General features: G+C 61.1%; 1 protein-coding gene across 6 annotated transcripts in view; it reads right to left on the bottom strand.

Moving 5' to 3' along the window:
* NCOR1 (nuclear receptor corepressor 1) overlaps positions 1–10,263 on the bottom strand; it is a 78,589-nt gene that overhangs the window by 9,997 nt on the left and 58,329 nt on the right. For 4 of the 6 annotated variants that reach the window (XR_006414762.1, XM_044430420.1, XM_044430425.1 and 1 more), the window contains 15 exons: positions 10,137–10,238; positions 9,610–9,707; positions 8,878–9,049; positions 8,270–8,410; positions 7,894–7,977; positions 7,443–7,696; positions 6,082–6,436; positions 4,767–4,994; positions 4,108–4,314; positions 3,855–4,004; positions 2,934–3,077; positions 2,663–2,828; positions 1,675–2,183; positions 756–887; positions 348–517 (listed from right to left, as the gene is read on the bottom strand). Coding sequence is in view for 5 of the 6 variants with exons in the window: in XM_044430420.1 (XP_044286355.1) it covers positions 348–517; positions 756–887; positions 1,675–2,183; positions 2,663–2,828; positions 2,934–3,077; positions 3,855–4,004; positions 4,108–4,314; positions 4,767–4,994; positions 6,082–6,436; positions 7,443–7,696; positions 7,894–7,977; positions 8,270–8,410; positions 8,878–9,049; positions 9,610–9,707; positions 10,137–10,238 (2,912 nt within the window). In the remaining variant the exon portion in view is untranslated. The remainder of the gene's footprint in view (positions 1–347; positions 518–755; positions 888–1,674; positions 2,184–2,662; positions 2,829–2,933; positions 3,078–3,854; positions 4,005–4,107; positions 4,315–4,766; positions 4,995–6,081; positions 6,437–7,442; positions 7,697–7,893; positions 7,978–8,269; positions 8,411–8,877; positions 9,050–9,609; positions 9,708–10,136; positions 10,239–10,263) is intronic. The other 2 variants (XM_044430424.1, XM_044430426.1) reach the window with 1 other exon arrangement.

Raw genomic sequence — 10,263 nt, 5'->3', positions numbered from 1 at the left:
TGCTCCGACCCGTTTCTGCGGCTACTTCTGCCCCTGCCCCTTTCGTCTGCCCCCCCCCCCCCACCATGAACCCTGCCTGCCCCCAGGACACAGCCGCAAGAGCTTCTCCAACAGGGGAAAGCGGTCCTCGGGGCCCGCAAGAGGTTCTGCTCCCCGCCCGCGTGTGTAAACAGTTATTTATCCGCGACTCCGGCTTTTATTCCCCCTCGGATCAACCTGGCACAATTTGGCTGGGTTTTCCTGGCCGTAGCCCCACTCAGGGGTTCCCTCGTCATGAACGCAGGCAGGGCGTTTCAGAAACCCAGCGATACGCCCTCTCGCAAGCGTTCCCAGGCAAGCAAACCTACACAGATGTGATCGGCGAGGGTGATCAGGCGGTGAGTGCGTGGCACGGGCCCCATCGCTTCCGTCTGTGCAGGGGGCGGTGGGGGCGGCGGGGGCGGCTGCTGCGGCAAAGGCGAGTCTTGCTGGGGCCGGTAAGGGTGGATCGGCCCCTCGTACTGACGGCTGCAGTCCCCTAGTTTGCAGGAGGTGGGGAAGGAAGGAAAGGATTATTGACTGGAACGGCGCTCAGAGGACCCCTCTTGCCTTTTGGTCCCCGGACTGGGGGCCTCCGAGCGGCTCCCAAGCCAAGGAAGAGACGGCCAAGCCCGTCCCCAAAGCAGCCCTGCTGGACCCGACCGCGGCAGGAGCGCCAAGTCCCGCATCCGGGTCGAGAGGACCTTCCCGGCTTGGCTCCCCACAGCCAGACTTACTTTCCCCTTGGCTCATCTTGGGGGCTTCCTGCGGATAAGGCAGCATCTTTTCCTGGGGAGGGGCAGGTGAGCTGGCGGGGCTGATCACCTCGATCGCGTCTCTGGGCGGCTCGTATCGGTGGGAGGAAGACACTGTGCCAGCCGGGGAAGAAGGGGGGGGGGGGGTACAGTCACGCCAAGCCGCTCTCACTCCTGCCATCGGCCGCCGCACGAATTGGCTCGGGGCGCGCCACATCGGGGCAGCCAGAGGGAGGCCTCCCCACTTACAATAAAACCTTTTTATTCTCCCAATATTCTAACGGTTAACCGGTTTTAATGGGTGGCTTTATATTTAGCATCGGATGCTGTGCACCTGCTACTAGTATTTCTAATTTTATTCTGCTTTATGAATCTGCTGTAAACCGTCCCGAGACGTCTGTGAAGGGGCATTATAGAAGAGTTTTAAATAAACAAACAAACAAACAATAAATAAATAAATAAAAATAGGTGTTTCTGCAACTCAGAAGGTAAAGGAAAGGGGTCAGGGAGCATCTCCGATGCAGGGCCTCTGCCTGGGAGAGGATGCCACCCCACTGGGCAGGGCTGGACCTTCCCTGGGGGAGGGGCAAGCCCCCACCCTGGCTGACCACTGCCCAGAAGCAGGGGATCCCATGTGGTCTGGGCCACGACCAGGAAACTGTGAGCTCCCCTGAGCACGGCCCTGTGGGGAGGGACTAAACGGCCAGGCAGGTGGGCCTGGAGGTGGCCTTCCCTGGTCTCAGGGCCACCTGAGAAGAGCCCTGGCTGCTTTGTCCTGGGAGAGGCCTCCCGCTTGCTGGGGGGCCAAGGAGACGGGGCTGGCTCCACCCCCCCCCCCCCCACCGTGCGGCTGCTCGGCACGCCAACCGCCAGCCGGGGAACCCGCCGGGGGGGCACCTACGGCTGCTGGAGGAATCCGAGCTCTGAGAGCCGCGATCCCGGGCATCCTTGTCGGAGGCGATCTGCCGGGTGATGATGACGTCGATGAAGTTGGCCGCCGTGATGGTGGTCTTGCCCCGCGTCCGCAGCTCCTCCTCATACTTGGAGATGGACGGCGGGCCTTTGTCCTTCCCCACCTCTGAGTAGACCGAGGAGGACGCGGGCTGGCTCTGGGGCTTGCTGCTGGCGTAGCCCGAGGAGGAGGAGGCGGCGGTGGCGTAGCCCGACATGCCCCTCTTCTCGGCCTCCTTCTGCTCCATCTGCTGCTGCTGCTGCTGCTGCTCGCTCGCCCGGCGGCCTGCGTTCTCCTCGATCCGGCTCCCGTCGTGCTTGCCCTCCTTCGACTTGGCGACCTCCATCTGAGGGGCGGAGGCCGCAGCGTCCACCAGCGCGGCCAGCGCGTCCGCGGCAGTGTTGTAGCGCGACGCCGGCAGCCCCTGGCTGATGGAGGGCGCATTGGAAGGAAGCTGCCTGCGGGTGGGGAGAGGAAATGGCGCAGAGCGGTGAGGTCAGGCACGGAATGGGAGCTCACTGGCAGCCACAACCATCTATTTCCCAGGCTGCCGCTCTCCAAGGGTGCTGGACTACAACTCCCAGAGTCCCCCAGCGCTGCTTCAAGGGAGAGCTGCTGTCCGTCTGGAGCGGAGCACCCCCTGGTGGGCTGGAACACCTGACTGTGGCCCGCTGGCTTCTGGGAGGTGAAGTCAGAACCACACCGAGATTTTGTCAACCCGGAGCTCCACCCCCTGCTGGGAGTCCTGCTCTGGAAGCTTCGAGAGGCACCTGGGAGCCCTGCTCCAGGTGGGAGAAGGCTGCAGGTAAAACCTTCTCTCAGCTGCAGCCCGACGGCCCCTCTTTGGGGTCTCGTCTCAACGACATAGCTCAGCAGGGGAAAGACAGGCACCCCACCCCCACTACTCCCCACTGGGAAAAACCCTAGCCAGCCATACATGATGCGCAGCTGAGCAGCGGGGTCCAGGGGGGTGATCACGCTCGTCCCGTTGGACCCCTGGAAGATGCTCGGCCGCTGCTGCATGATGTTCTCCTGGCTCCGGACCGAAGGGGAGGGCGAGCGGACGTAGCCGTGGCTGCCGGGTCTGCCGGGCTGCTCGGCACCTTCGGGGCGAGAAGGAAGGAGGCATCAGGGCAAGGGGCCTTGGGGGCAGCACGGCCGTCCCACGTGTTGCGCCGGGTGGATCCGGAGGGGTGGCGGGCGCTCACCTGGACGAAGGTACAGCTCAGTGGGCACAGAGGCGATCTGCTCCCTCTCTCGTTCCCGCTCTCTCTCCCTCTCGCGCTCCTTCTCCCGCTCGCGCTCGCGCTCTGCATTGGCAGCCGCTGAGGCGGCCAGGTGGGAAGGATGCCCTAAGCAGGTGGAGGAGGAGGAGCAGGTGAGTCTAAGAGGCAGGCCAAACAGCCGACACACGAACAGGTCGATGGGACAGACGGTTCTAGATTCATTTCTTCATCTTCCTCGGGACCTTTTCCCTGCCCTTCCAAGGAGCCCTGGGGACTGTAACTTGGCACAGGCATGAAGAGCACATGGAAACCGCGTCTCCTGCATCCGCATCTCATCCATGCCCAAACTGCCATGGATCCCCGGGCCCAGCAGGCCATTCCAGGGACGAGCGGGCAGGGGAGGGAGAAGCGAGCTGAAGCTGAGGGGTTCAGGGGGCAGACCTTGAGGGATTCGCGGGCACTGAAGCGCCATTTTGGGCTGCTCTGGGATTAGGCTCAAGTTTTAGGGTTTGTGTTATTTTATATTACGTGCATCATTCTTCATTTTATTCTTACAGATTGCTTCGATCCCCGTGGCAAGTCAGCTTCCGTATTTGTCGGGGGCGTGGGCCAGCGGCTCCCAAGGAGCCACTGCGAGGTGGAGCGAATGCCTCTAAGAACGTGGCCGAGAGGTCCATTGTGGGTTGGCACCTGACTCACCTGAGGCCTCACGCTGAGCCCCGCCAGCGGGAAGTCCCAGAAGGACACGCTTTGAAATGGCAGCTCCAGAGAAGAGAATTATTTTGCAGGGACCACGAGTGGGAGAGCAAAAGGAATGCTACAAAACAGATTCCCCCCATACTCCCCAGCCGTACCGAAGGCGTGCCGGCTTCTCCTCCGACAGGTGTGTGCTGGGACTCTCACCTGGAGACATGGAGGGGGGGTTGTAAGGCCTGGCGGGGAAGGCAAGCTGGGTGCCAGGGATGTAGGTGATCCTCTCCATCGGAGGGGTGCTGGGCCCTCCCGGGTGGGGCACCAAGATGGTGGGTGGCATGCTGTTCAGGTCAATGATTCCTGCGGGGGGGAGAGAAACGGCTGCAGCGAGGGGCCTGGCGCGAACCCTGCCCCCCCGAGCCCACACGGGGACCCCCCCAAGGGCCGGGCAAGGCGGACTCACCCCGGGTGCCTCCGTAGGGAAGGGCCAGCGTCTGCTCCCGGGGCGACAGCCCCCTGGCCAGGTCGGGGCGCAGGTTGACCTGCATCTGCTGGGAGGTGATGTAGTCGTTCAGGATGGTCTGCCGGGTGTTCTCCATGGCATACAGCTGGTACTGGCTCGGGTAGCCGGGGGTGGGAGAGAGCTGGCGCTGGAACATATAGGCGGCAGCTGGGGGGGGGGGAGAGGAACAGTTTGACAGCCGGACAGGACCGCCTGGGCAGAGCATCGGACCAGCTCCAGGGAGACTTGGGCGGACAGGCTCCCGCAGGCGGGTGGCTCCCTGGCTGAAGTCGGGCCAGCTGCCTGCTCTTACTCCAAGCTGGTGCTGGGCGCTCCTTCCAGGGCTGCCCGGCCCTGACCTGGAGAGAGACCCCACCCTGCTTATCTCTGATGGCCGGCCGGAGACCAGACGGGGGAAAAGCCACACGCAGAGCCCAGAAGGGGAATCCCTCCCCGTGCCTCTGCATGCTGACCACACGATGCCCCACTCGGCTGAGGGTGCTGCGGCCAGGCTGGAGGGCACGGTCCCTTCCCTGCCCCAGACAAAGACTCCTGAGAGGTCCCGGCATGGGGCACGCGCAGAGTTCCGTGCCGCCGAGCGGAGCCAAGCCGGCACTCACTGGGATCCAGCGCCCTGTGGAACTGCATGGCGGGGTCCAGGTGTGACGGCAGGTGGCTCCGGTAGACTTCCGGCGTGCCGCCCCGGTGGTGGGGGTCGTAAGGGCTATGCGAGACGACGGGGTCCACGCCCGGCACCGGAGACTTTGCCGGGATGCTCTCCCTCTGCGTGGGCGTCAGGGCGGTCTTCCGTTCGTGGTTCGTAGCCTTGCTTGGCGTCAGGCTGGCTGCTGGAGAAACCCCACCAGGGCTGGGAGTGAGCCCAGGGAGGAATGGCAGGCTTCGTGGTGGCCTTCCCTTCCGAAAGGAAACCGGCCCCGGGGGGCTCGATCCCCCCGCAGCCTTGGGCCAGCACCCTCTCGCTCCCCCCCCCCCAAGATCAGCCGTGGTCCCAGCTGGACCAGGACACTGGACTGTTGGACCCGGTGGAGTTCTTATTTGGCGACCGCTGCGTTTTTAACAGTATGTTCAAAAACTGTTTCTTTCGGCATCATTTGAACCACATTTTAATGTAATGCAGTTTGGTTTGTTTTTTTTCTTTTGGTTTGATTTGCTCCCACAGGTGCCCATCCCTCTGAGGCCCAGAGACCTGGTTCACCGGACACGACACCCCATCATGGGTCACTAGCCAAGCTGGGTCGCTGCATCTTCCGGACCCAGATCACTTTCCACAAAGGGGCTGAACTGGGGGCCACAAGCCAGGCTGACAACCCAGGGCTTGTTCAAGGCCGCTTTTAACAGCTACGCTACTCTGAAAAGGTTCACCATCACACAGCTGCGTTTGTGCGCTTTAATCATCATGTGTCAGTATTTGCAAGCCTGGCGTGCCTGTCTTGCCTTATCAACAGCCTTGTGAATTTCTGCTGCCAAAGGGCTGCCAAGGGGAGCATCTATTCGCAGGTGAGCCGACTTGTATTTATCCCTCCGCCGTATTTATGCACAGGCTAATTTGTGCGCAGCTGCCAGGGACCAGCGGCTGAGGGGAAAGCACCGAAGCGGGGCGAGCAGAGAAAGGGGGTGCGCCAAGGCGGCTGGGGATAAAATCACCCCCGAGAATTCCAGCCTTCTGGATTTTAAGTGCTGCGCTGACAGTTTCCCTCATCTTCTACTGCTTCAGCACTCCAGATTCCCGCTACTGCCTAAAGGGGAGACATTCACTGCCTGGCACTTTTTCGGAGCGCTGGCTGCCAAGGGGACCGTAGGCCCGGGGCGACTCTAACGGCGGCCTGCGGAAGCGGTTGCGGGGGGGCAAGAGCACGGCGTCCACCGCAGGGCTCCCCATCCCGTTCCGCCAGCCCCACGCGGGATTTTACCCACCTTCTGCCGCCCTGTTCATCATGGGGGAGCTCCTGGACATGCTCTGGTAGCCGACCGGCGTCCTCCTGGCGTTGGCGTCTTCGTAGATCCCCGGGCTCACTTGGGACTTGGGTGCTTCGTGGATGGTCGACCGGAGGACCGAGGGCCCCGAGCTGACCACCGAGGTGTGCCGGGACCGGACCTCCCCGCCCTTGGCCTCCTCGTACTTCCCCCGCTCCGCCGGCTTCACGTTCTCCGCCACCAGCTCCAGCGGGGACATGCCCCGGGGCAGCTTGCTGGGGCCGGTGATCAGGGACTTGACGTTGTGCTTGATGGCCGACTGGCCAGAGCTGTTGTCGTATTTGATGGGCGTGCCCTGTGGGGAGGAATACCGGGAGGCGGCGCTGGGAGGGCCTCTGATCCAAGCCTCTCCAGCCTGGTGCTTGGACGGCTCCCACAGGCCCCTGGACCTGCTGGCAGGCGGAGGCAGCGGAGCTGGACCAGCCCTTTGCTTGATAACGGAGGCGGCATCCACAGCGACCTGGCGACGGAGCAGCGTGCCCCCGCAGAGGCGGACGGCACTCCGGGACACAGCCCTCGCTGCTGGAGAACCCCTCCCGACATCCGCCAGGACTTGCTTCCCGGGCATCGCCTCGAGGCCTGCCTTCTGGAGCAGCGGAAGTCGAGCCTGCCCTGCCTTTGGCACGGCAGCCTTTTACGCAGTGCCAGGCCGCTCTTCTGTCTCAGCAGGCGGCCCAGGTGCCTTCAGAAGATTCTGGGACACGGCATGCTGGGCTAGCGACAGAGCGGGTGTGGAGACACAGGCCTGCCCGGCACGCCTCTGGGAGAGGAGAAGCCAGCTAAACGCTGCACCTTTAAAAGGAACGGGCCTTCCGGGTCCGAGGCATCCCTCCCAAGAGGAGTCAGTGTGCTGGACTGCAGCTCCATCATCTCCCGGGCTGGGAGGCGAAGGGACCTGCTGCCCAGAGCACCTGGGGGGTGGCGCCTTGAGGAGGAGGCCTTCCAGCTGAAGCATATGCCCCCCCCAGCGTTGCGTGTCGGCTGCCCCACCCTCCCCCGTGACATCACTGCCATGCGGTTCCCCCACTGGCAGGAGGTTTCTGGAGCTGAATCCCAGCCCAGCACACGTGACCTGAGGATTTGCCAACAACGGAAGGTTTCTGCCTTGGGGAACCTCCACGGACAGGCCAGGCTTAGGCCAGGCTCGCTCACCCATCTTCCCGAAGCCAACTAGGATCACTGTGCTCACGCAGGACTTGAGTCAACCTCAGAAAAGGGGTGTAGGGTTGGGTTTGGCAGATCTGTCTGCCTCCCCGTGGCGACGCTTGGCTACCTGGGATGTTGGCCAGACGCCCACCCACCTGAGAGATGGAGCCCTCGATGATCGGCCGGGCGCCCTGCACGACCTCTGGCGTCTTGCGGCTTTCCGGGCTCAGCAGGTCCTGCCTGGGGATCTCGTGGATGGAGCGGCCCATCTCCTTGATGGTGGTCACCCCGTCGTAGGGCTTTCCCTTGGTGATGGCACCTTCGAAGGCCCGCGTCGGGGGAGACTCCCGCTTGACCTTGGGATACTTGAGGCCTTCTTCGTAGCTCTCCGCTGTGGGTCTCGGCGTGCCTGGCCAGGAATCAGAGGCAAAGGTTCAAAACTTGAGCAGAGGGTGGGGGGCTCTGGGACCGTAGTCCAAACTAAACCGCTCGCCATCTGCGCCATGTGGCAAATGCTTGCTCGTCTTAAAGGAGAGCAGCAGACCTTAAAGGGGAGCAGAATTATGACGGGGAAAGATCACCTTGGAAGAGACTCTTTCTCCCTACCTTGCATGATAGAGCCCGACAGCACAGTCCTCTCTTTCAGGTCCGAGTGGGGACTACCCCGAGGCAGGGCGCGGCAGATTAACCCTAAAACGACGAGAAGGTGTTCGGGGATGAGTGAGACACGGGCTTGCCCTTCCTCCGCCGCACACGCTTCTTCACGGCAGAGGAGTTGCCCCTCGTGCTAAAACCGGAGGGGAAAACCCAGAAGTGGGCCAAAACTAGCCACGACTTGTCAGGCCAGCCACCCCGATAGTGCCCCCTCCCCAAATAAATCGCCTCACAGCCAGGCTTCGTCCCTTTTCAGCCTCACCAACTTTTCAACCTGCTGTTTTTATAAACATTTTTGTTATCCAGCAAAAAGAGAGCTGTGTTCTACCTTCTAATGGTGCGGAGACGGGCGATTCTCTCATCGACATCCCTTGCTTGATGTTTCCCTCCATGGCATCGTACGTCCTCTTGAGGGTCATTTCGTGAGCTGTCCTTGGGCTTCGGGTTCCTTCCCGGACGTTTTTAATGGCTGTGGAGGCACAGTAAGGCAAGTCAACGAGCAGAGAGGGTGGGCCTTCTCCGGGGTGGCCCCGCCTCTCTGGAATCACCATCCACTGGGGTTCCTTCGGCTCCTTCTTGGTAGCTCGTTCGGAAAGCTGTGAGGCCCCTACCCATTTCTGCTGGCCTTCCTTTAGTTGTTCTGAACCCACCTTGTTTTGACTGATTTTAAATTGGCAACCTCTGTTTTCCTGCATTTTACTGGGACATGTTTGATTGTGGGTTTCTTTTTACCCAGTTTGGGAAGTTTTCAGGCTTCCTCGAGAGGTGCCCCTCTTTAAAGTCAGCCCAGAGGTCACTTAGAGTGATAAGTGCCCTGGCCTTCCGACGGAACCACCACGGGAAAAAGGTTGTGACAGCACTTCCTTTGCCTCAGCTGCAAGGTGGCTCCCGGTGGCGCTGGGCCAGGTGTGCGCTGCCCCAGAGCGCCAGACTCACCATCGTAGGTGATGATGTGCCCACTCTTGCCCTCGTAAATGACGTGGCCCTTGGATGCCCCCGCCTCCTCCCGGCACTTCTCCGGGCTGCTCTCCTCCGTGGCCAGCCGCGTGATGGTTCCTTTCAGCAGCACATCCGCAGCAATGCCGGACTGGCTCAGAGCGGGCGTCCCCTGCGGCGAACAGAATGGAACTCCGATGCGCAGGCATCAGGCGACACCGTGGCCCGAAGGGGAAAACGGGCAGCCTCCCCAGAGTCAGACCCTAGTTCTGCCTAAACCCAGGACTAACCAGCAGCGATGGCTGCCCAGGCAAGATTCCTTCCCGGCTCTAGCGGGAGATGTCACAGGGGCCTGAGCCGGGGACCCTTTGCATGCAAAGCAGGGACTCTGCCCATGAGATCTGGTCCTTCTTTAAATATAAAGTCAAGATTCCAGCCCTCATGGTTCTTGAAGGAGCAATGGATTGAACGAGGACCTGACACACCGACTCGGCTACTTGGTTCTTCTTGCTCAGCACTGCCTAAGCTAATTCAAGTGGGGGTTTCCCGGCAATTCATCCCCCTACTTCTACCCCCCCACCGCACCCCACCCCCGGTAAAGGGGGAAAAGGCAGACGAACACAAAGAACATTGCTGCCGATGCTTCTCAAGAGCATCTTTGCCCCCGAAGAAGCATCGGAGGCACTGCGCTCGACGCTGGCCCCCTTCGGTCTCAAAGCCACACAGCAATACCTGAGTGATGGAACCGCGCAGGGCCGGCATGGATTCGACAGACACTTTGCTGGTCGGAGTCCCCCGCGTTATGCTTCCTTCTTGGATGGTTGCCGTCCCTGCAGGGTGGTACCGAGGGAAGGCAGCTCACACGGGGGCGACACACGCACACACATGCAGATTCGCTTCCTCTATCCCCACCCCGTTGCGTTAAGCAATGAGGCTCACTGTTTTTATCATGCTTCATTCGAAGTCCTAATTGAGGGTTTGGTCATCTACCGGGCCCCTCAAAGAGACGTCTTATTTGTTGATTTATTCAACTTAGATTCTGCATTTGATCAGTCCAAGGGACCCTCTCAATGGGTACAATAAAAACTAAGATGGAACTTCTGTAAGAGATACCAAGCCCATTTTAAAAGTCAAAGGGCCGTTCACTAATCGTCCCTCATTTTGTCCAAAGCATCTTTTTAAGCACCGCTTTTCTTAAAATGTCACACTTTCCGGGGAAAGGGCAGGCCATCGAAGGAAGGGATTCTGGGTTTGCTCACCTCGAACTACTCCCTCATGCTGGGCTCTGACCAGCAGCCCCTCCGGCTGCGAGTTTTGGCTCCGGGGAGAGAACTCCTCTTGTTTGATGTAGGGCAAGGAGGCTTCACAGGTTGGCAGGCAGGAAGA

Source organism: Varanus komodoensis, unplaced genomic scaffold (genome assembly GCF_004798865.1).
Source record: "Varanus komodoensis strain SLA01 unplaced genomic scaffold, ASM479886v1 scaffold20_1, whole genome shotgun sequence".
NCBI classification, from domain to species: Eukaryota; Metazoa; Chordata; class Lepidosauria; order Squamata; family Varanidae; genus Varanus; species Varanus komodoensis.
This window is presented reverse-complemented; position numbering and strand designations above follow the sequence as displayed.